We start from the raw sequence: 25,225 nt of genomic DNA on the forward strand, positions 1-25,225 counted from the left end.
CAAAAGCCACAGCATCTACCGGAGATCCATCACCAAAAGCCACAGTGGATGGAGATCCATCACCAAAAGCCACAGTGGATGGAGATCCATCACCAAAAGCCACAGTGGATGGAGATCCATCACCAAAAGCCACAGCATCTACTGGAGATCCATCACCAAAAGCCACAGCATCTACTGGAGATCCATCGCCAAAAGCCACAGCATCTACCGGAGATCCATCACCAAAAGCCACAGCATCTACCGGAGATCCATCACCAAAAGCCACAGTGGATGGAGATCCATCACCAAAAGCCACAGTGGATGGAGATCCATCACCAAAAGCCACAGTGGATGGAGATCCATCACCAAAAGCCACAGCATCTACCGGAGATCCATCACCAAAAGCCACAGTGGATGGAGATCCATCACCAAAAGCCACAGTGGATGGAGATCCATCACCAAAAGCCACAGTGGATGGAGATCCATCACCAAAAGCCACAGCATCTACTGGAGATCCATCACCAAAAGCCACAGCATCTACTGGAGATCCATCGCCAAAAGCCACAGCATCTACCGGAGATCCATCACCAAAAGCCACAGCATCTACCGGAGATCCATCACCAAAAGCCACAGCATCTACCGGAGATCCATCACCAAAAGCCACAGCATCTACCGGAGATCCATCACCGGCTGCTCTCACAGTCTCAGCTGGATGTGGCGGTGGGGCCGGTTCTGGGTCCTCAGTGGATTTTTGGGATGAGCCAAGGAAAAGGCGGAGAGCTGGGACAAGCCGTTGCCTCCGTCTCTGCTGGAAGCCCGGCGTCACATCGCTGCGGATGTTGAAGAACGAGTGATACCAAACCTTGAGGGAATGGCGCATTCGGCCCCTGTTGAGCTTCCAATGAGAATTTGGGAATTAATTCAATTTAAGCCCCTTTGGATCAACGAGATCGGAATAACCGTGTTCCCTCATCGCGTACCGATGCCAGCTCCGGCTCTGGATACGCTCGGTGGCCTCAGCAGGAGTCCGGTGGCTTCTGAGATGCACAGAAATGCTCAAGGGCTCATGAAAAGGAAAAGGCTGTGGTTGAAAGCAGCCAACCAAGAGCCAACAGTGGCCCAGGTGGCCAAGGAGGCCACCTGGTGGCCAAGGAGGCCACCAACATCCTGGCTTGGATCAGCCATGGGGTGGTCAGCAGAGCAGGGAAGGGATGGTCCCCTGCGCTCGGCACTGGTGAGGCCACACCTCAAATCCTGGATCACTTCTGGGACTCTCACTCCAAGAAAGACCTGGAGCGCATCCGGAGAAGGGAACGGAGCTGGGGAAGGGTCTGGAGAACAGGGACTCTGGGAGCAGCTGAGGGACCTGGAGGGGGTTTTGGTCTGGAGAAGAGGAGGCTGAGGGGAGACCTCATCGCCCTCTGCAGCTCCTGGAAAGGAGGTTGTGGTGAGGTGGGTGGTGGGCTCTTCTCCAGAGGAACGAGTGATGGGAAGAGAGGAAATGGCCTCGAGTTGTCCCAGTGGAGGGTTAGATTGGATACTGGGGAGAATTCCTTCATGGAGAGGATTCTGAGGGCCTGGCAGAGGCTGCCCAGGGCGGTGGTGGAGTCCTCAGCCCTCGACTCCAAAAAACACTCCAAAGAATGAGTGTAGGAGGTGCTCAGAGGTGGTGCAGGAGTGGGCAGGAACGGTTGGATTCAATGATCTCAAACATCTTATCCAATCCTATGACTCAATGAAACGGACGTTGGGGGCTGTTTCCTACCAGAAGGGGCTCCAGGAAAGCTGGGGTGGGGCTTCTTCATCACGGAGCGCAGGGATAGGGCGAAGGGGAACAGTTTTGAGCCGAAAGAGGAGCGATTGAGATGAGATCTGTGGGAGAAATGTTTCCTTGTGAGGGTGGGGAGGTTCTGGCCCAGGTTTCCTGGAGAAGTTGTGGTTGCGCCATCCCTGGAGGCTTCAAGGCCAGGTTGGATGGTGGTTTGGAGCCCATCATCCAGTGGGAGGTGTCCCTGCCCATGGCACAGGGTTGGAACTGGATGGGCTTTGAGATCCCTTCTGACTCAAACCTTTCCATGATTCCTGGATGCTGGAAATGCCTCCTGCTGGCGTCGCGGTGTCCCCGGGCTGCTGAGCAGTGACACGGACAAGGACACCTTCTCCCATGCGTGGAGGGGTTTTGGATGTCATCCAGGCTGACTCATTAACTGCATCCTGTCAGAGTTTCATCCTGATCTCCCAAAGGGAGAAGACAAGAGGGAAGTCTTGGCCCTTGGAATAACCCTTCTCTTGCCCTGTTGCAGTGGCCCAGGTGGCCACCAGCATCCTGGCTTGGATGGTGGCCATCATACAGGGAAGGGATCGAACCATGCACTCGGCGCTGGTGAAGCCACACCTCGAATCCTGGTTCAGTTTTGGGTTCCTCACTTCAAGAAAGACCCTGAGGGGCTGGAGCGCATCCGGAGAAGGGAACGGAGCTGGGGAAGGGGCTGGAGAACAGGGGCTCTGGGAGCAGCTGAGGGATCTGGCGGGGGTTTTGGTCTGGAGAAGAGGAGGCTGAGGGGAGACCTCATCGCTCTCTGCAGCTCCTGGAAAGGAGGTTGTGGTGAGGTGGGTGTTGGGCTCTTCTCCCAAGGAACGAGTGATAAAATAAGAGGGAACGGCCTTGAATTGCACCAGGGGAGGTTTAGATTGGATATTGGGAAAGATTTCTTCACAGAAAGGGTTCTCCGGCACCGGCAGAAGCTGCCCAGGGCAGTGGTGGAGTCCTTATCCCTTTAGGGGTTCAAAAACCACGTGGCTGTGGCACTTGGGGACACGGTTTATTGGTCATGATGAGCTGAGAGGGCTTTTCCAACCTCAGTGGTTCCATGATTCTGTGGATCTCTACTTGATGCTCACCCAAGAAATGATGCTACCCAACACCCATGACCTCTTTGCCAAGAGGATGGGAGGTGGTGGAAGGTACCCGAGATGCCACAGCCTCCACTGGGGAGGAGCAGTTTGGGTCAGGAGGTCATTCATAAGCTCTGCACTGGCCCATATTGCAGCTGGACGGGTGGGTGGTGGAGCCAGATTGGCGCTGGGAGGTCCAGCTTTGCTCCGCACCTTTGGATGGAGCCATGCTGTGACCTTCATGCCACCGCCTGGATGGGTGATGGATCCTCCTCTGTTCCCTGCTTGCAGCATGTGAAAGTCTGAGCCCTCTCCCACCTTCGCCGGGACACCATGGACACGGAAGCCGTGCAGCCCCAGGAGGCGTCGCTGACGGTCAACGAGCAGGTATGGGCGTCACGGCTCCATCCCCTTCGCACCCCATAACTGGGAGGGCAGCAGAGCTTCAGCATCAGCTCCACTGCGTGGTGTGAAAAACCATGCAGTGAAGACACCCAGGTTGCCCAGAGCAGTGGTGGCTGCTCCATCCCTGGAGATGTTCCAGGCCAGGTTGGATGGGGCTTTGGAGCCCCTGATGCAGCGGGAGGTGTCCCTGCCCATGGCAGATGGGTGGAACTGGATGGACTTTGAGGTTCCTTCCAACCCAAACCATCCCAAGATTCTGTGATCTCTGCTCCTCACTCCCCGTGTGTCCCCGAGCAATGTCACACGTGGGAAATACGGATTCAGAGAGCTCACCCGAGCCCAGCTCGTGGCTGCGAGGCTGTAGATCAGCGCTTGGGCTGTGGAAAGGGTGGTGCCGGCTTTGCCAGGAGTGTGGTGGCCACCACCAGCTGTGTTTTACCTCCTGAAGATGTCACCCACCAATGTGAGGTTATCAGAGCCCAGAAGGTGCTGATTAACCAAAGCCAAAGGAGGTTCTGGAGGGGCGGCAATCCCGCTGTGCATCCCTCCTGGAGGGGATGGGGCTCTGCTCCGGACTGGTTTCGAGGTCCCCCCTAAGCTGTGTCCCGTGGGATGGCAAAGCTGCTTCCCTTTGCACTGGGATGCGCGATTGTGGCTGTGTCGTTGGCACCGGAGCTGACAGAGGTCTGGGGCCATCTTTGCAGGTTATTGTCATGTCCAGCCATGAAACCATCCGAGTGTTGGAGGTGGATGTGGACACCCCGCTCCCAGCGGAGGAGGACTCGAAAGCCCTGGAGATGCCACCAGGGGAAGTAACACGAGGCTCCCAGGGAGAGAGTGGCCGGGAGGACATCCCAGCCAGCACCCACGGCTCCAGTGGCACGGAGGCGGCCGGTAAGAGACCTCCCTTCCCCAAGACTCCTTCCCTGGGCATCCATCCATCCCTACAAGCAAGGTTGGGCTCTGCGTTTTGCTCAGTTTTCCACGAGGACATTTGTCGAGGAAGGGTTTTGCTCAGTTTTCCATGAGGACTTTTGTCGTGGAAGGGTTTTGCTCAGTTTTCCATGAGGACATTTGTCGAGGAAGGGTTTTGCTCAGTTTTCCATGAGGACATTTGTCCAGGAAGGGTTTTGCTCAGTTTTCCACGAGGACATTTGTCGAGGAAGGGTTTTGCTCAGTTTTCCATGAGGACATTTATCGAGGAGAGGTTTTGCTCAGTTTTCCACGAGGACATTTCTCGAGGAGGGGTTTTGCTCAGTTTTCCAGGAGGACATTTGTTGAGGAAGGGTTTTGCTCAGTTTTCCATGAGGACATTTGTCGAGGAAGGGTTTTGCTCGGTTTTCCACGAGGACATTTCTCGAGGAAGGGTTTTGCTCAGTTTTCCATGAGGACATTTGTCGAGGAAGGGTTTTGCTCAGTTTTCCACGAGGATATTTGTCGAGGAAGGGTTTTGCTCAGTTTTCCATGAGGACATTTGTTGAGGAAGACTTTTGCTCATTTTTCCATGAGGACATTTCTCGAGGAGAGGTTTTGCTCGGTTTTCCATGAGGACATTTGTCGAGGAAGGGTTTTGCTCAGTTTTCCATGAGGACATTTGTCGTGGAATGGTTTTGCTCAGTTTTCCAGGAGGACATTTCCCGGAGCGCAGCCCGATCCTAGAATTGGGCATTTCTTCCCCAAATATTCCAGGCAGGGTTGTAGCTGAGCCCTTGTTTGGGGCTGGCGGAGGAGCCCAGAGTCCCTCTGTGCTCATCGATGCTCCGGTCTCGATGCCATGGGCTGGTGGGCAGGAGAACACGGAACCCATCGGACCTGCCGGCATCACCACCCCGTAGCTCGGTCTTGTCCACTTGGGAAAGGCCGGGCGTTACCTGTCCTTGGCTTTGGGAATTTTTAGCATCCTAAAAGGCATTTTTAAGCCTTGCAGAACTGGAGTTGTGTCTGGGCGAGGAACCAAAGCCGAGCAACACCCGGCTTGGAGCTGAGAAAAGGATTTCCTTGATAAACCTTCTTTTCTGCCAAAGGAAAAGGCAGGAGGAGGGTGGGTTTGGCTTTTGACAAAAATAGCAGAGTATTAAGTGGGTTTGAAGCTGCCGTTATTAGAAGTTGAGCAGAATAAACGCAAGAGGTTGCTCAAAGAACCAAGTGGGTCTTTTGCGAGTCGTGAATATGCATTAGGAGCGAGGTTTCCTCTTGCTCAGCTCTTCAGGATAATGAAGACATAGGAAATATTCCATGAGTTTTGGGCAGAGGGTTGAAAGGCACCGAATAAGCTCAGCCCACGGGGAAACCTCTCTGCCAGGCGAGCTGCGTCCCTTCCCTTTCCAGCTCCCCATTCCTTGGAGAGCAGCTCGGGGGTTGACGTTGCTTTAATTGCTGCTTAGTTTGGAGGGATGATGTATCTCCTGGTGGATCCACAGCCCGAGAGCGGCTCGCACAGCCCAGCAAAGCACTCTACACACAACCACTTCTCTTCAATCAACGTGTGTCAAGGAGGGGTTGGCTGGGGAGCTTGGTGTTCCTCAGGCCGTGTAGAGCAGGAGCTTGGATTTCCTCTCCCCTGGACGGGCTGGATCCATGGATGAGGTTCAACACGGCCGAGTGCCGAGTCCTGCACTTGGGACACAACAACCCCAGGCAGCGCTACGGGCTTGGGAAGAGTGGCTGGAAAGCTGCCTGGTGGAGGAGGACCCAGGGGGTTGGTTGACAGGTGACAGAACATGAGCCAGCAGTGGCCCAGGTGGCCAAGAAGGCCAATGGCATCTTGGCTTGGATCAAAAACGGCGTGGCCAGAAGGTCCAGGGAAGTGATTCTGCCCCTGGACTCAGCACTGGTGAGACCGCACCTCGAATCCTGCGTTCAGTTCTGGGCCTTCACTACAAGAAAGATGTTGAGGTCCTGGAGTGTCTCCAGAGAAGGAGAACAGAACTGGTGAAGGGTCTGGAGAACAAGTCTTAGGAGAACCGGCTGAAGGAACTGGGGTTGTTGAGCCTGGAGAAGAGGAGGCTGAGGGGAGACCTTATTGTTCTCTACAACTGTCTGAAAGGAGGTTGTGGAGAGGTGGATGTTGGTCTCTTCTCCCAAATGAGAGGCGATAGGACCAGAGGGAATGGCCTGAAGCTCCACCAGGGCAGGTTCAGATTGGACCGTAGGAATAATATCTCCACAAAAAGGGTCATTGGGCACTGGCAGATGCTGCTCAAGGAGGTGGTTGAGTCCCCACCCCTGGAGGTGTATAAAAGGTGGGTAGATGAGGTGCTTGGCGATACGATTTATTAGTGGACAGGTACGGTTGGAGATGATGATCTCAAAGGTCTTTTCCAACCTAATGATTCTATGATTCGCTCCGGGTGCTGAGCTCGCTGCCGCTCCATCCTTTCTTGTACCGAGATGCAGCTCTGGGAATAAACCTTTGGGGATATCACTGCTTTGTGGTGCCCGCATCCCAGTGCCCGCCCCCCTATTTCCCACTCTTATTCCTCTCCAACCCCCCCAACTCTCCTTCCTTTCCCTTCTCCCCAAGACATCCCTTAAGAAGCCCTGAACCCCCTCTCCTTCATCCCATAACCTGCCCCCGGGATGCCCCACGGTGGCTTTCGTGGCGCCGCGGTTCCCCCGGGACACCCATGGGAGGGTGAAGTGCCTGTGGAGGTCTGGTTTGTGGTTCTCCGAGTCCTGAAGGTGCCAAAAGTGTGTGAGAAGGGGAAGTCAAGGCTGGGGACAGGCTTGGGATGGGCTCTACGAGGTGGGACATCCACGGTGGGAGAGCAGGAGGATCGAGGGCCTCTCTGGTGATGCCAATGGGAGGGTGAGCGTAGATTGGGTCTCCCCCACCCTTTGCCATCACCCACCCGGCAACGTCTTTCCAACCATCTCTTTTCTCCTTCCCCAGGCAAAGCCAAACCGGCAGCTGGAGCGTCGCCCAACACCGTCCCCTCCGTCGGCACCTTCAGCCCCGGCACGAGCCAGCAGCCGCAGCCCCTGGCCCCGCTGGCCGTACAAGCCACCCCGCAGGTAACTACCCCGCGGCCACGGAGCGGGGACGGGCTGGGCGAGGGCTGGCTTTGGGGGGGTTCACGCGACGGTGGGGACATCCCGGGGTGCCATCGGCTCGCTGTAGGCACCCCCTGCGGGTGGATACGATCGCCGGCGGCGCGGGGCGTAAGCGTTACGCCCCGAACCGAGGCAGTTCCCCCTCCCGCGGCGCCCTCGCCCAAGCGCCGAGGTGCTGCCAGAGACGCGTCGGGTGCTTTGCCATGGAAGGGGGGATCCCCTCCTGTCTCCCCACGGAGAGGGGGGCTCCGGCGAGCTGGGAACCCAGCGATGGGAGGGACCGCGGGCCACCCCTTGGGGGTTAAAAAAAGACTATTTTTTTTTCCGCTGATGCTGTGCAGTGGCGTTGATTTCTGTTCTTTTTTAAATCTTGTTTACTCTTGCAGGTCTTGACTCAGGAAAACTTAGCAACAGTTGTGACAGGAGTAATGGTTCCAGCAGGGACAGTTACTCAACCTCTTCTTATCCCCATCAGTATTGCAGGTCAAGTGGCAGGTCAGCAGGGGTTGGCTGTGTGGACATTTCCTACAGCAACGGTCGCTGCCCTTCCCGGATTGACGGCGGCTTCTCCTACAGGGGGAATTTTCAAACCACCTATAGCCAATCTCCAAGGTAACCGGGGCTCCTTCTGCTTCGCAGCCTCCTTAAATCGTCCTCCTTCGGCTCCGGGGTGAATCCTGGCCGGGTTCTCCAGGAGGGGTTGGAAGCAGCTTTGCCTGTGAGGGCCACGTTTGTGGTTTTCCCCGAGTGCTAAAGGTGTCGGAAGTGTGGGAGAAGGGGAGGGTAAGGCTGAGGATGGGTTCTACGAGGTGGGAGATCCACAGGAGGATCGGGGGCCTCTCTGGTGGGGCCAAAGCAGAGTTCTTGCCCTTCCCTCTAAGAGGGAATGGTCTCCTCTTGAGCGCCCACAAGGAAAAGGAGCCCAGGACAACTCTCCATGGGGAAAACTCTGCACAAGACACCTCTAACCCTAAGCCTGATCCTAACTAATGGCCCCCATGGAGAGTTGTCCCCACTGAGAGTTAGTTGTCCTCATTGAGTGTTGTCCCCATGAAGAGTTGCCCCCATGAAGAGTTGTGTCGTGGAGAGTTGTCCCCATGGAGAGTTGCCCCCGTGAAGAGTTCTGTCGTGGAGAGTTGTCCCCATGGAGAGTTGTCCCCACTGAGAGTTAGTTGTCCTCATTGAGTGTTGTCCCCGTGGAGAGTTGCCCCCATGAAGAGTTGTCTCATGGAGAGTTGTCCCCATGAAGAGTTGTCCCTTGGAGAGTTGTCCTTATGGAGAGTTGTCCCTATAGAGAGTTGTCTTGTGGAGAGTTGTGCCCATGAAGAGTTGCCCCCATGGAGAATTGTTCCCGTGGAGAGTTATGGGAGTTGTCCCACAGAGAGATGTCCCCACAGAGAGTTATCCCCATGGAGAGTTGTCCCATGGAAAGCTGTCCCACAAAGAGTTGTCTCACAGAGAGATGTCCCCACATAGAGATGTCCCCACAGAGAGTTGCCCCCATGGAGAGTTGTGCCATGGACAGTTGTCCTCACAGAAACTTGTTCTCACGGACAGATGTCCCCACAGAGAGATGTCCCCACGGAGAGTTGTCCCACAGAGAGATGTCCCCACGGAGAGTTGTCCCACAGAGAGATGTTCCCTCAGAGAGTTGTCCCCATGGAGAGTTGTCCCACAGAGAGTTGTCCCTCCATGGGATGTCACTTCCCAAGGGGAGGAGCTGTAGACAAAGGAGGTGATGGGACCCCAGCGGTGCCCTCTGTGCTGCAGCAGCTCCTGGTCTGGGTTGGCCCCAGCACGCTGGCCGGGCAGGATGAGTCCCATGTGGTGGAAGGTTTGGGTCTACCCCGGGAGCTTGAGGGGACCTTCCACCGCCAACGCGGAGCTGAGTCACCTGGAGATGGGGTTCCCGTTGAGAAGGGACAATGAGTTGGGGAGACACCAAGCCCGGGCTCTCCCGGCGTCCCCATCTCCCCAGGCTCACGCTCTCTCCATCTCTTTGCTCCACAGCTGCCGCCGTGCTGAACACAGCCATCGCCGCGCCGGTGCCGCCTGCTCAGCCGTTACCGGCCGCGGTCCAACCCCGGCCGCCCCTCCAGCCCTCCGGTGTCTTCTCCGCCGCACCCGGCCAGCCGCCCATCCTGCCACAGCCTGCAGCGCCCACGCCGCCGGTGGCCAAACCCTTGGAGACGCAGACCCAGATCACCGTCCAGCCGGCCGGATTTGCCTTTAACCCTGGCATAGTAAGGAGCCTGGCGGCACCGGCAAGTTTGGCACCCGCTCCTGTTATCCGGTGCCTGATGGGCCTGCGGAGAAGTTGTGCTTCCCTGGGGATGAAGCACTCTGGTTCAGCCATCATCTCCCAAGGGATCGTGCAAGATCCCAGCCTCGGTTTCCCCATCCTGGTGAACGACCACGCCGGCAGCTTTGCTTTAGGCAAAATGGAAAGGGTGGCTTGAAGAGCGTCATGGGATGGTATCCCATCGGCAGAGCATCCCGTCACGATGGCATCCCAGCGGGACGGCATCCCATTGGGACAGGTGGCATCCCACTGGTTGGAGTCTCATTGGGATAACATCCCATTGGGACAGCGTCCCACCAGGTGGCGGCATCCCACTGGTTGGAATCTCATTGGGATAGCATCCCACTGGGACAGCGTCCCACCAGGTGGCATCCCACTGGTTGGAATCTCATTGGGATAGCATCCCATTGGGACAGTGTCCCACCAGGTGGCGGCATCCCACTGGTTGGAATCTCATTGGGATAGCATCCCATTGGGACAGCGTCCCACCAGGTGGCGGCATCCCACTGGTTGGAATCTCATTGGGATAGCATCCCATCGGGATCACGTCCCATCAGGACGGCATCGCATCAGGACAGTGTCCCACTGGGACAGCATCCTATGAGGGTGGCATCCCATCGGGACAACATCCTATCAGGATAGCAGCTCGCTAGGTGGCATCCCATTGGGACAGCATCCCATTAGGACAATATTCCATCAGGACAGCGTCCCATCAGGATGGTGTCCCATCAAGACAGTGTTCCGTTGGGACAGCATCCTATCGGGAATGCATCCCATCAGGACAGCATCCCATTGGAACAACATCCCATCAGGATAGCAGCCCAGCAGGTGGCATCCCACTGGTCGGAATCCCATTGGGACAGCATCCTGTTGGGATGGTATTCCACCAGGATGGTTTCCCATTGGGACAGCGTCCCATCAGGACGGCATCCTGTCAAGATAGCGTCCTATCGGGACAGCGTCCCACCGGAATCCCATCAGGACAGCATCCCATTGGGACGGCATCCCATTAGGACAATATCCCATCGGGACAGCGTCCCATCAGGATGGTGTGCCATCAAGACAGTGTCCCATTGGGACAGCATCCTATCGGGACAGCAAGCCATGAGGTTGGCATCCCATCGGGATGGCATCCCATCAGGACGGCATCCCATCAGGACAGTGTCCCACTGGGACAGCATCCTATGAGGATGGCATCCCATCGGGACAACATCCCATCAGGATAGCAGTTCACCAGGTGGCATCCCATTGGTCGGAATCCCATTGGGATGGCATCCCATCAGGACAGCATCCTATTGGGATGGTATTCCACCAGGATGGTATCCCATTGGGACAGCATCCCCATCCCATCAGGATGACATCCCATCGGGACAGAGTCCCATCAGGACAGCATCCCTTTAGGACAGTATCCCATCAGGACAGTGTCCCACTGGGACAGCATCCTATGAGGATGGCATCCCATCAGGACAACATCCCATTAGGACAGTATCCCATCAGGACAGCGTCCCATCAGGATGGCGTGCCATCAAGACAGCGTCCCATTGGGACAGCATCCCATCGGGACAGCGTCCCATCAGGACTGCAAGCCATTGGGACAGTATCCCATCAGGATGGCTTTCCACCAGGATCCTATCAGGATGGTGTCCCACCATGATGGGGTCCCATCAGGACAGCGTCCCATTGGGACAGCACTCATCGGGATGGTATCCTATCAGGATGGTGTCCCACCATGATGGGGTCCCTTCAGGACAGTGTCCCATTGGGACAGAACTCATCGGGATGAGTGTCCTATCAGGATGGTGTCCCACCATGATGGGTTCCCATCAGGACAGCGTCCCATTGGGACAGAACTCATCGGGATGGTATCCTATCAGCATGGTGTCCCACCATGATGGCATCCCATCAGCACAGTGTCCCATTGGGACAGCACTCATCGGGATGGTATCCTATGTGGATGGTGTCCCACCATGATGGGGTCCCATCAGCACAGTGTCCTATTGGGACAGCCCTCATTGGGATGGTATCCTATCAGGATGGCGTCCCACCATGATGGGGTCCCATCAGCACAGCGTCCCATTGGGACAGCACTCATCAGGATGGTGTCCTATCAGGATGGTGTCCCACCATGATGGCATCCCATCAGCACAGTGTCCCATTGGGACAGCACTCATCGGGATGGTATCCTATTGGGATGGCATTCATTGGGAAGGTGTCCTATCAGGACAGTGTCCCACCATGATGGCACTCATCAGGACAGCGTCCCATTGGGACAGCACTCATTGGGATGGTATCCTATCAGGATGGCGTCCCACCATGATGGGGTCCCATCAGCACAGTGTCCCATTGGGACAGCACTCATTGGGATTGTGTCCTATCAGGATGGCGTCCCACCATGATGGGGTCCCATCAGGACAGTGTCCCATTGGGACAGCTGTCATCGGGATGGTATCCTATCAGGATGGCGTCCCACCATGATGGGGTCCCATCAGGACAGCGTCCCATTGGGATGGCACTCATCGGGATGCTATCCTATCAGGATGGCGTCCCACCATGATGGCATCCCATCAGCACAGTGTCCCATTGGGACAGAACTCATCGGGATGGTATCCTATCAGCATGGTGTCCCACCATGATGGGTTCCCATCAGCACAGTGTCCCATTGGGACGGCACTCATCGGGATGGTATCCTATCAGGATGGTGTCCCACCATGATGGGTTCCCATCAGCACAGTGTCCCATTGGGACAGAACTCATCGGGATGGTATCCTATCAGCATGGTGTCCCACCATGATGGGGTCCCATCAGCACAGTGTCCCATTGGGACAGAACTCATCGGGATGGTATCCTATCAGGATGGTGTCCCACCATGATGGGGTCCCATCAGGACAGTGTCCCATTGGGACAGCACTCATCGGGATGATATCCTATTGGGATGGCATTCATTGGAGTGGTGTCCTATCAGGACAGTGTCCCACCATGATGGCACTCATCGGGATGGTGTCCTATCAGGACAGTGTCCCACCATGATGGCATCCCATCAAGACAGCGTCCCATTGGGACAGCACTCATCGGCTCTATGCAGAGAGGACCGCGGTGGCATGAGATGCTTCCCACAACCCTAAGCTCCGGTTTTCCGTTCTCTGCAGCTCAGCGCAGCTTCCCTCGGCGGCCAAACGCAGCTCCTCGGCTCCTTGGCAGCCGCCCCGGTGATCGCCAACACTATCTCCAGCGTGCAGGGCATCCCGGGCCAGATCCTGACCAACGCCCAGGGCCAGGTACCGCTGAGGAGGCTCCTGCTCTTGCGCACCCACCACCCACCCAACCCTCCAGAAGGAGTTTCCGGAGCTGCCGGTGTCCCCGCATCCCAAGAAGGGGGTTTGTGGGATGCAACCCCCCAACCCCTGCTCTCCTCCCTCCGCCCAGGTGATCGGAACGCTGCCGTGGGTGGTGAATCCCAGCCCTGCTCCGGCCGCTCTTCCAGCCCAGAACCTGCAGGTGCAGACGGTGACGCCGCAGCTGCTGCTCAATGCCCAGGGCCAGGTCATCGCCACGCTGGCCGGCAGCGCCATCCCGGCGGCCACCATCAAGAAAACCGGCACCCCCGAACCCCCCGCCAAGAACGAGGTGAGCGACGGGCACAGGGCTGACGGACAGGGGCCAAAGGGGCAGTGGTGTTCCCACCAGGTGGCCTTGGGAGCATCTCTGGGAGGTGGCCACGTGGCTTTGGGAGCAAGTGAGCACCTTTGGGACTTGGCCACGTTGCTTTGGGGCTTGACTATGTTGCTTTTGGAGCTCATGATCATCTCTGGGACGTGGGCACGTGGCTTTGGGACCCGGACGCGTGGCCTTGGGAGCATGTGAGCATCTCTGGGACCTCCCCATGTGGCTTTGGGAGGATGGGAGCACCTTTGGAATGTGGTCACATTGCTTTGGGACGTGGCCACTTTGCTTTTGGAGCTCATGACCATCTCCGGGACCTGCCCGTGCTGCTTTGGGAGCAAGTGAGGACCTTTGGGATGTGGCCACATTGCTTTTGGAGGATGGGAGCATCTTTGGGACCTGGTTGTGTGTCTTTAGGAGCACATGAGCATCTTTGGGGTACAGCCACATTGCTTTGGGACCCGGCCAGGTTGTGTTTGGAGCACATGAGCACCTCTGGGATGTGGCCATGTGGCTTTGGGAGGATGGGAGCATCTTTGGGACGTGGCTGTGTGACCTTGGGACCCATCCAGGTTGCTTTGGGATGTGTCTATTTTGCTCTGGAAGCACGTCAACACCTCTGGGACCTGCCCGTGTGGCTTTGGGACCTGGATGTGTGGCTTTGGGAGCAAGTGAGCACCTTTGGGAATGGCCACGTTGCTTTGGGACTTGGCCACGTTGTGTTTGGAGGATGTGAGCACCTTTGGGACACGGCTGTGTGGCTTTGGGACTTGGCCATGTTGCTTTTGGAGCACATGAGCACCTCTGGGACGTGGGCACGTGGCTTTGGGACCTGGACGTGTGGCCTTGGGAGCATGTGAGCATCTCTGGGACCTGCCCATGTGGCTTTGGGACCTGGATGTGTGGCTTTGGGAGCAAGTGAGCATCTTTGGGACTTGGCTGAGTTGCTTTGGGACTTGACTATGTTGCTTTTGGAGCTCATGATCATCTCTGGGACCTGGGCACGTGGCTTTGGGACTTAGACGTGTGGCCTTGGGAGCACATGAGCATCTCTGGCACCTGCCCGTGTGGCTTTGGGACCTGGATGTGTGGCTTTGTGAGCAAGAGAGCATCTTTGGGACTTGGCCACATTGCTTTGGGACTCGGCCGCTTTGCTTTTGGAGCCCATGACCATCTCCAGGACCTGCCCGTGTTGCTTTGGGAGCAAGTGAGGACCTTTGGGATGTGGCCACATTGCTTTTGGAGGATGGGAGCATCTTTGGGAGATGGTTGTGTGTCTTTAGGAGCACATGAGCATCTTTGGGGTGCAGCCACATTGCTTTGGGACCCGGCCAGGTTGTGTTTGGAGCACATGAGCACCTCTGGGACGTGCCCATGTGGCTTTGGGAGGATGGGAGCATCTCTGGGACGTGGCTGTGTGACATTGGGACCCATCCAGGTTGCTTTGGGCTGTGGCTATGTTGCTCTGGAAGCACGTCAACACCTCTGGGACCTGCCCGTGTGGCTTTGGGACCTGGATGTGTGGCTTTGGGAGCAAGTGAGGACCTTTGGGACTTGGCCGAGTTGCTTTGGGGCTTGACTACGTTGCTTTTGGAGCACATGAGCACCTCTGGGACGTGGGCACGTGGCTTTGGGACCCGGACGCGTGGCCTTGGGAGCATGTGAGCATCTCTGGGACCTCCCCATGTGGCTTTGGGACCTGGATGTGTGGCTTTGGGAGCAAGTGAGCACCTTTAGAATGTGGTCACATTGCTTTGGGACGCGGCCACTTTGCTTTTGGAGCTCATGACCATCTGCAGGACCTCCCCATGCTGCTTTGGGAGCAAGTGAGGACCTTTGGGATGTGGCCACATTGCTTTTGGAGGATGGGAGCATCTTTGAGACATGGTTGTGTGTCTTTAGGAGCACATGAGCATCTTTGGGGTGCAGCCACATTGCTTTGGGACCCGGCCAGGTTGTGTTTGGAGCACATGAGCACCTCTGGGACCTGCTCGTGTGGCTTTGGGACCCACCCAGGTTGTGTTTGGAGCACATGAGCACCTCTGGGACCCGGGCGTGTGGCTTTGGGACCCACCCAGGTTGCTTATGGAAGTGGCCACATCTCCCTGGAAGCACATGAGCATCTTTGAGATCCCACCACGTTACTTCTGGAGCACGTGAGCACCTTTGGGATGCAGCCACGTTGCTATGGGACCCACCATGCTGCTTTTGGAGCACATGAGCACCTCTGGGATATGGCCGCGTGGCTTTGGGACCCAGACACGTGGCTTTGGGAGCAAGTGGACATCTTTGGGATGTGGCCACAGTGCTGTGAGACGTGGCCACGTTGCATTTGGAGGATGTGAGCGTCTTTGGGACTTGGCTGTGTGGCCTTGGGACGCAGACACATGGCTTTGGGACCTGACCACGTTGCTTTTGGAGCACATGAGCAGCTTTGGGATGTGGCCACCTTGGTCTGGAAGCACAAGAGCATCTTTGGGACCTGGCCATGTGGCTTTCGAGGGGACGTAAGTGTTTCTGGGACCTGACCACGTTGCTCCAGAAGCACGAGAACGTCTTTGAGACCCAAATGTGTTGCGTTGGGACCCAACGGTGTTGCTCTGAGAGGACCTGAGCAGCTCTGGGATGTGGCCACATTGCTTTTGGAGTCCATGAGGACCTCCAAGCCATGATCCCTCCTGCCCCGTGCACCATCCTGCTTTCCACCCCGTTGGATTTCCCAACTGGGATGGGCAGGATCTCACCTTGGCGAGTGCAGAGATGCTGGTTGGCCTCAAAGCGATGTGGTAGGACATCCCAAACCCAGTTCGTCGCCGTTCCATCCCCGTTCCCAGCATGGAGTTTGGTGGTTTCCAGTGTCACCTCTCCATGCCGGCCTGTCCCAGCTCCAGCGGCAGCAGAAGCGACGCCATGGCCGTGATCCCGTGGCCGCACGGATGGAGGTGGTGGGCAGGAGATGCCGTAGTGGTGGAAGAGGGATATCCGTCGCTCTCGGGGCGCTGAGCTTTCCCTCTGCCGCAGGTGCAGCCCATCCAGCCGGCTCCGGCGCTCGCCCCGCCGGCCGTGGTGATGGCAAATCCGGCTCCGGCGGCAAAGGCTTCCGCTGCTCCGGTCCCCATCACCTGCTCGGAGACCCCCACAGTCAGCCAGCTGGTCTGCAGTGAGTGAGGGGTGGGAGAGGAGGCTGGGGATACTGGGAATACTGGGATGGGAGAGGAGGCTGGGGATACTGGGAATACTGGGATGGGAGAGGAGGCTGGGGATACTGGGATCTGGGATGGGAGAGGAGGCTGGGGATACTGGGATCTGGGATGGGAGAGGAGGCTGGGGATACTGGGAATACTGGGATGGGAGGGGAGGCTGGGGATACTGGGATCTGGGATCCCCTGGGATGGGAGAGGAGGCTGGGGATACTGGGATCTGGGATGGGAGGGGAGGCTGGGGATACTGGGATCTGGGATGGGAGGGGAGGCTGGGGATACTGGGATCTGGGATGGGAGAGGAGCCTGGGGATACTGGGATCTGGGATAGGAGGGGAGGCTGGGGATACTGGGATCTGGGATGGGAGGGGAGGCTGGGGATACTGGGATCTGGGATGGGAGAGGAGCCTGGGGATACTGGGATCTGGGATGGGAGAGGAGGCTGGGGATACTGGGATCTGGGATAGGAGGGGAGGCTGGGGATACTGGGATCTGGGATGGGAGGGGAGGCTGGGGATACTGGGATCTGGGATGGGAGAGGAGCCTGGGGATACTGGGATCTGGGATGGGAGAGGAGCCTGGGGATACTGGGATCTGGGATGGGAGAGGAGGCTGGGGATACTGGGATACTGGGATGGGAGAGGAGGCTGGGGATACTGGGATACTGGGATGGGAGGGGAGGCTGGGGATACTGGGATCTGGGGTGGGAGAGGAGGCTGGGGATACTGGGAATACTGGGATGGGAGAGGAGGCTGGGGATACTGGGATCTGGGGTGGGAGAGGAGGCTGGGGATACTGGGATCTGGGATGGGAGAGGAGGCTGGGGATACTGGGATCTGGGATGGGAGAGGAGGCTGGGGATACTGGGAATACTGGGATGGGAGGGGAGGCTGGGGATACTGGGATCTGGGATGGGAGAGGAGCCTGGGGATACTGGGATCTGGGATGGGAGAGGAGCCTGGGGATACTGGGATCTGGGATGGGAGGGGAGGCTGGGGATACTGGGATCTGGGATGGGAGAGGAGGATGGGGATACTGGGATCTGGGATGGGAGAGGAGGATGGGGATACTGGGATGGGAGGGGAGGCTGGGGATACTGGGATCTGGGATGGCAGAGGAGGCTGGGGATACTGGGATCTGGGACGGGAGAGGAGGCTGGGGATACTGGGATCTGGGATGGGAGAGGAGGCTGGGGATACTGGGATCTGGGATGGCAGAGGAGGCTGGGGATACTGGGATCTGGGATGGCAGAGGAGGCTGGGGATACTGGGATCTGGGATGCCCTGGGAGGGGAAGATGAGGCTGGAATCAGGGATCCCCTGGGATGGGGAGAGGATGCTGAGGATACTGGAGAGGATGCAGGAGACTGGGATGGGGTGGGGTGGGATGGGATGGAGGATGCTGATTGGGATGCCAGAGTCTGAGATCCCCTAGGATCTGATTGGATGGGATGGGATGGGATGGGATGGGATGGGATGGGATGGGATGGGATGGAGGATGCTGATTGGGATGCCAGAGTCTGAGATCCCCTAGGATCTGATTGGATGGGATGGGATGGGGTGGGATGGGATGGGATGGAGGATGCTGATTGGGATGCCAGAGTCTGAGATCCCCTAGGATCCGATGGGATGGGATGGGGTGGGATGGGATGGGATGGGATGGGATAAGGATGCTAAGTGGTGGTGACCGCCATCGCCCGGCCGTCGTTCAAGGAGCCTAACGGCCCCCACGGCTCCTTCCTCTGGCAGAGCCCTCGGCTCCCAACAGCAGCGCGGAAGAGGATGGGATCAACCTGGAGGAGATCCGGGAATTCGCCAAGAACTTTAAGATCCGTCGCTTGTCCCTGGGGCTGACGCAGACGCAGGTGGGACAGGCTCTGACGGCCACCGAGGGTCCAGCCTACAGCCAGTCGGCCATCTGCCGGTACGGGGCCACCACCGGAGCCACCGGAGCGGGAATGGGGGGGACATCGGGGAATGGGGATGATGGGGGACATTGGAGAATGGGGGAATAAGGGGGACATTGAGGAATGAGGGACATTGGGCAATGGGGGACATTGGGGAATGGGGGGACATGGGGGAATGGGAGTGGATGGGGGGACATTGGAGAATGGAGGGGAATAATGGGGACATTGAGGAATGGGGGACATTGGGGAATGAGGGACATTGGGGAATGGGGGACATTGAGGAATGAGGGACATTGGGGAATGGGGGACATTGAGGAATGGGGGACATTGGGGAATGGGGGGACATCGGGGAATGGGGGTGATGGGGGAAAATAGGGGAATAAGGGGGACATCAGGGAATGGGGGACATTGAGGAATGGGGGACATTGGGGAATGGGGGACATTGGGGAATGAGGGACATTGGGGAATGGGGAGACATCAGGGAATGGGGGGACATCAGGGAATGAGGGGGAGAATGGGGGACGTTGGGAAATGGGGGGACATCATTGAGTGGCAATGGATGGAGGGACATTGAAGAATGGAGGGGAATAATGGGGACATTGAGGAATGGGGGACATTGGGGAATGGGGGAGAATGGGGACATTGGGGAATGGGGGAGAATGGGGAATGGGGGTGGATGGGGGGACATTGGAGAATAAGGGGGACATCAGGGAATGAGTGACATTGAGGAATGGGGGACATTGGGGAATGGGGGGGAGAATGGGGGGACGTTGGGCAATGGGGGACATTGGGGAATGGGGGACATGCGGGAATGGGGGGACATCGGGGAATGGGAGTGGATGGGGGGACATTGGAGAATGGAGAGGAATAATGGGGACATTGAGGAATGGGGGACATTGGGGAATGGGGGACACGAGGGGAAACTGGGAACAGGAGGGGAATCAGGATGGGTGACATCTGGGAACAGGAGGGGAAACTGGGAATGGGGGAAATGGGGATCTGGGGGGACATTGGGGAACAGGAGGACAGCGAGGAATGGGGGGACATTGGGGAATAAAGGGGGACGTTGGAGAATGGGGTGGAAATGGGAGCACGGGGGACACCGGGGAATGGGGGGACACTGGGGAACAGGAGGGGAAACGGGGAATGGGGGAGAAATGGGAGAAAGGAAGGAAGTGGGAGAAAAATAGGGAAATGAGAGAAAGAGGAAAGTTGGGGGAAAGGAGGGAAGAAAGGGAGGAAAAGTAAAGAAAGGGAGGAAAGTGGAGAAGAGGAACGTTCGGGAAAGAGGGGGGAAATGGGAAAACCTCGCTGTGGTCTCTCCGGACAAAGGCAGCGGTGCTGCAGCCCCACCGGTGTCCCAGTCCTCCCAGTGCCCCCCAACATCCCAGTCCTCCCAGTGCCCCCCAACATCCCAGTCCTCCCAGTGCCCCTCCCCAGTGTGCCAATCCCCCCAGGGTCTCCTTTCTCCCAGTGTCCCCCCCTCAGTGTCCCACCTCCCAGTGTACCCCTTGGGGTCCCCTCCAGTGTCCCACCTCCCCCATGTCCCCCCTCTGTCCCATTCCTCCCAGTATCCCCTCCCAGTGTCTCCCCAGTGTCCCACCTCCCCCATGTCCCCCAGTGTCCCATTCCTCCCAGTGTCCCCCAGTGTGTCCCACCTCCCCCATTTCTCCCCGTGTCCCACCACCCCATGTCCCCCGGTATCTCATTCCTCCCAGTGTCCCCTCCCAGTGTCCACCCCAGTGTCTTCCCGTGTCTCCCCCAGTGTCCCACCTCCCTCATGTCCCCCAGTGTCCCATTCCTCCCAGTATCCCCTCCCAGTCTCCCCAGTGTCCCACCTCCCCCGTGTCCCCCCAGTGTCCCATTCCTCCCAGTGTGTCCCCCAGTGTCCCCCAGTGTCCCCCCTCCCCCATGTCCCCCAGTGTCCCATTCCTCCCAGTATCCCCTCCCAGTATCCCCTCCCAGTATGTATGTCCCCCTCTGTCCCACCTCCCCCATGTCCCCCAGTGTCCCATTCCTCCCAGTATCGCCTCCCAGTGTCTCCCCAGTGTCCCCCCTCCCCCATGTCCCCCCGGTGTCCCATTCCTCCCAGTGTCTCCTCCCAGTGTAACCCCAGTATCCCCTCCTAGTGTCCCCCCCAGTGTCTTCCCGTGTCTCCGCCAGTGTCCCACCACCCCATGTCCCCCGGTATCCCATTCCTCCCAGTATCCCCTCCCAGTGTCTCCTCCCAGTGTGTCCCCCAGTGTCTTCCCCAGTGTCCCACCTCCCTCATGTCCCCCAGTGTCCCATTCCTCCCAGTGTGTCCCCCAGTGTCCCCCCAGTGTCACACCTCCCCCATGTCCCCCAGTGTCCCATTCCTCCCAGTATCCCCTCCCAGTGTCCTCCAGTGTCCCCCCTCCCCCATGTCCCCCGGTGTCCCATTCGTCCCAGTATCCCCTCCCAGTGTCCCCCAGTGTCCCCCCGTGTCCCCCCTCCCCCATGTCCCCCGGTGTCCCATTCCTCCCAGTATCCCCTCCCAGTCTCCCCAGTGTCCCCCCTCCCCCATGTCCTCCCTCTGTCCCATTCCTCCCAGTATCCCCTCCCAGTGTGTCCCCCAGTGTCCCCCCTCCCTCGTGTCCCCCCCCCCGGTGTCCCATTCCTCCCGGTGTCCCCCGTGTCCCCCCTCCCCCATGTTCCCCCCGGTGTCCCATTCCTCCCGGTGTCCCCCAGTGTCCCCCCTCCCCCATGTCCCCCCCCCGGTGTCCCATCCCTCCCGCTGTCCCCCGTGTCCCCCCTCCCCAGCCGTGTCCCTGAGGGCTCCCGCTGCCACCGCAGGTTCGAGAAGCTCGACATCACCCCCAAGAGCGCTCAGAAGCTGAAGCCCGTCCTGGAGAAGTGGTTGAGCGAAGCGGAGCTGCGGAACCAAGAGGGTCAACAGAACCTGATGGAATTCGTCGGCGGAGAACCTTCCAAGAAACGCAAACGCCGCACGTCCTTCACCCCTCAGGCCATCGAAGCCCTCAACGCCTACTTCGAGAAGAACGCCTTGCCCACGGGCCAGGAGATCACCGAGATCGCCAAGGAGCTCAACTACGACCGCGAAGTCGTGCGCGTGTGGTTCTGCAACCGCCGGCAGACGCTCAAGAACACCAGCAAACTCAACGTCTTTCAGATCCCCTGAGCCGGGGGAGAGGGGGTCCCCTCGCTGTCCCCAACCGTCCGCCATCAGCACTTTCGTCAACGACTTTGGACCCCCGACCCCCGACGTTGGGTGTCAGAGGGGGTCCCCTTCTCCGTAGATGTGTCCGTGTGTCCGTCTGTCTCCCTTCGTCCCCATCACACATGACCCAAGCGTGCGCCGCGCCCGGGCGTGGGGACGGACCTCCTGCCCGCACCGCGTCCCCCCGTGTCGTCGTCCCCCTGAACCCCCAAAAGGAGTGCTTTTCATTTTTTGGCCGTTTTCCCGTGTTTCCGAGGTAGCGTCACGGCTCGATGGGGGTGAAGCCCCATTGAATTTTCCTCCCCCTCTTTTATTTCGCTTCATGCCCTCGGGGGGCTCCTCGGTGTCACCGTGGGGGCGTCATCGGGGTCCCCATCACCCCGAGATTGGTTGAGGGGGAGTCTCTTCCCCCCTCACCTCCTCACCCATGCTGAGACGGGGGCCAGGAGGGTTGGGGGGCTCCATCCATCACCCCCTTCTCCTCCAGGGAGCAATGGCGATGGGGGATATTGGGGGGCTCCATCCATCACCCCCTTCTCCTCCAGGGAGCGATGGTGATGGGGGATATTGGGGGGCTCCATCCCTCGTCCCGCTCTCCCCCCGGGAGCGATGGGGGATGTTGGGGGGCTCCATCCCTCATCCCCCTCTCCCCCCGGGAGCGATGGGGGATATTGGGGGGCTCTATCCCTCATCCCCCTCTCGCCCAGGGAGCGATGGGGGATGTTGGGGGGCTCCATCCCTCATCCCCCTCTCCCCCGGGGAGCAATGGGGGATGTTGGGGGGCTCCATCCCTCGTCCCCTCACCCCCAGGGAGCGATGGGGGATGTTGGGGGGCTCCATCCCTCGTCCCCCTCTCCCCCTAGGAGCGATGGGAGATGTTGGGGGGCTCCATCCCTCATCCCCCTCTCCCCCCGGGAGTGATGGGGGATGTTGGGGGCTCCATCCCTCGTCCCCCTCTCCCCCAGGGAGTGATTGGAGATGTTGGGGGTCTCCATCCCTCATCCCCCTCTCCCCCCGGGAGCGATGGGAGATGTTGGGGGGCTCCATCCCTCGTCCCCCTCTCCCCCCAGGAGTGATGGGGGATGTTGGGGGGCTCCATCCCTCGTCCCCCTCTCCCCCCAGGAGCGATGGGGGATGTTGGGGGGCTCCATCCCTCGTCCCCCTCTCCCCCCAGGAGTGATGGGGGATGTTGGGGGCTCCATCCCTCGTCCCCCTCTCCCCCAGGGAGTGATTGGAGATGTTGGGGGTCTCCATCCCTCATCCCCCTCTCCCCCCGGGAGCGATGGGAGATGTTGGGGGGCTCCATCCCTCGTCCCCCTCTCCCCCCAGGAGTGATGGGAGATGTTGGGGGGCTCCATCCCTCATCCCCCTCTCCCCCAGGAAGCGATGGGGGATGTTGGGGGGCTCCATCCCTTGTCCCTCTCTCGCCCAGGGAGCGATGGTGGATGTTGGGGGGCCGGAGGGGGAGGTTGGGGGGCTCCGCCGCAGACACGGCAGACTGATGCACTTGATGTAGTGGTGTGAAATAAACAGTATTTTTCTTTTCCTTTCCCCTTTTTTGCCGGAGGATGGAGGGGAGGGTCCCTCCGTACCCCATGGCCGCATCCCAAACTTCGGGGGATACTGAGGAGGGGTCGCCCCGGGATGATGGGGAAGCGGCTCTCGGGATGGAACTGGGACGAATCCACGAGGTGTCATCATTGAATGATAGAGTAGTTTGGGTTGGAAGGGACCTTGAGGATCATCCAGTTCCGACCCTCTGAGATGGACAGGGACACCTCCCGCTGGATCCGGTTGCTCCAAGCTCCATCCAACCTGGCCTGGAACCCCTCCAGGGATGGAGCAGCCACCACTGCTCTGGGCAACCTGTTCCAGTTCCTCCCCACCCTCACGGTGAAGGAATTCCTCCTTATGTCCAGTCTAACTCTGCCCCTCTCCAGTTTATCCCCATTCCCCTCATCCCATCACTCCAAACCTTTAGGAACAGCCCCTCTCCAGCTTTCCCGGAGCCCCTTCAGGTACTGGAGGCTCCTCTAAGGTCTCCCCAGAGCCTTCTCCAGGGGAAGGGGATGAGGGATGGAGCCCCAAAACCTCCTCCCACCCCACCTCTCCTGTCGCCCCCTCCCTCGCTGCTAAGCACCGCCCCCCCAAGCTGAGACCCGAGCATCTCATCACACGCATGAGTCGGCGCCGGGACTCGAACCCGCGGTCTCAGCGGAAGCTCCGCGGGACCCCGAGCGCCTCAAGCCGCTCCTCTAGCCACGCCCCCTCGACCAAGCCACGCCCTCTCAGCCAAACCCCGCCCCTTTGACCAATCCCAGCGAGACGCTCCTCATTGGTTGCTGCCCCCTCTCGTCACCCGGCAACGCGCCGCGCTATTGGCTGAGAGCGTCGAGGGGCGGGGCTTGCCCCGAGGGGCGTGGCCTATTGCGGGGGGGGCCGGGGCGGGGCGCCATCGCCTCCATCTTGCGGGGCAGCGGCCCGGGAGCAGCGCCGGTCGAGGGGGAGGCGGGCCCGGGGCGGCCCGGGGGGGCCGGGGCTTTGGGGGTGCACGGTTTGGGGGTGCTGAGCTCTGGGGGTGCAGAATTTGAGGGTCCCCGGGGTGCAGAGCTTTGGGGGTGCAGAGCTCTGGGGGTGCAGAATTTGAGGGTCCTCGGGGTGCAGAGCTTTGGGGGTGCAGAGCTCTGGGGGTGCAGAATTTGGGGGTCCCCGGCGTGCAGAGATTTGGGGGTGCAGAGCTCGGGGGGTACAGAATTTGAGGGTCCTCGGGGTGCAGAGCTTTGGGGGTGCAGAGCTCTGGAGGTGCAGAGCTCTGGGGGTGCAGAATTTGGGGGTCGCCGGGGTGCAGAGCTTTGGGGCTGCAGAGCTCTGGGGGTGCAGAGCTCTGAGGGTGCAGGATTTGGGGATCCCAGGGGTGCAGAGCTTTAGAGTGCAGAGCTTTAGGAGCACAGAGCTCTGGGGGTACAGGATTTGGGGGTCCCCGGGGTGCAGAGCTCTGGGGGTGCTGAATTTGGGGGTCCCAGGGCTGCAAAGCTTTGGGGGTGCAGAGCTTTGGGGGTGCACGATTTGGGGGTCCCAGGAGTGCAGTCTGTAGGACGGTTGCAGAGCATTGGGGGTGCATGGTTTGAAGGTCTCGGGGTGCAGACTTTAGGGGGTGCATAGTTTGGGGGTGCAGGGCTTTGGGGGTGCACCATTTGGGGGTCCCAGGAGTGCAGTCTGTAGGACGGGTGCAGAGCATTGGGAGTGCATGGTTTGAGGGTCTCGGGGTGCAGACTTTAGGGGGTGCACAGTTTGGGGGTGCAGAGTTTTGGGGGTGCACATTTTAGGGGTGCAGCCTTGGGGTTATAGTCTTTTGCAGCCTCAGAGGAGCGTGAGCAGCTTTGAGGGTCCTGGGGGGGTGCAGAGCTCTTGAGGACTGAGTAGGGGTGCAGAGCTTTTTGGGGGTCCCCAGGCTGCAGGACTTTGGGGGTACACAGTTTGGGGTCCTGAGGGGTGCAGCGCCTTCAGATGGGACTGCGGGAATCAATGATCCATAGAGAGTGAAGCCCTTTGCGGGGCTGTTGGAGAGAACCCTAAAGGGATTGGGGGTCCCCAAGTTCTCCCCCCCTGCCTAAAGCAGGGGACCC

General features: G+C 58.9%; 1 protein-coding gene across 2 annotated transcripts in view; it reads left to right on the forward strand.

The window, feature by feature from the left end:
- Positions 1-22,183, forward strand: part of POU6F1 (POU class 6 homeobox 1) — a 33,466-nt gene extending 11,283 nt beyond the window's left edge. Inside the window, exons 3-12 of one of the 2 annotated variants that reach the window (XM_054051355.1) lie at positions 3,166-3,261; positions 3,984-4,173; positions 7,172-7,293; positions 7,719-7,944; positions 9,343-9,575; positions 12,781-12,909; positions 13,058-13,258; positions 16,316-16,454; positions 18,243-18,417; positions 21,215-22,182. In XM_054051355.1, coding sequence (XP_053907330.1) covers positions 3,208-3,261; positions 3,984-4,173; positions 7,172-7,293; positions 7,719-7,944; positions 9,343-9,575; positions 12,781-12,909; positions 13,058-13,258; positions 16,316-16,454; positions 18,243-18,417; positions 21,215-21,560 — 1,815 coding nt within the window. In that variant the 5' untranslated portion in view covers positions 3,166-3,207 and the 3' untranslated portion in view covers positions 21,561-22,182. Of the gene's footprint in view, positions 1-2,810; positions 3,262-3,983; positions 4,174-7,171; positions 7,294-7,718; positions 7,945-9,342; positions 9,576-12,780; positions 12,910-13,057; positions 13,259-16,315; positions 16,455-18,242; positions 18,418-21,214 lie in introns of those variants that run through there. The other variant, XM_054051356.1, reaches the window with a different exon arrangement.
- Positions 22,184-25,225: the final 3,042 nt, after the last annotated feature.

This window comes from Cuculus canorus, chromosome 29, assembly GCF_017976375.1.
Source record: "Cuculus canorus isolate bCucCan1 chromosome 29, bCucCan1.pri, whole genome shotgun sequence".
Classification (NCBI taxonomy): Eukaryota; Metazoa; Chordata; class Aves; order Cuculiformes; family Cuculidae; genus Cuculus; species Cuculus canorus.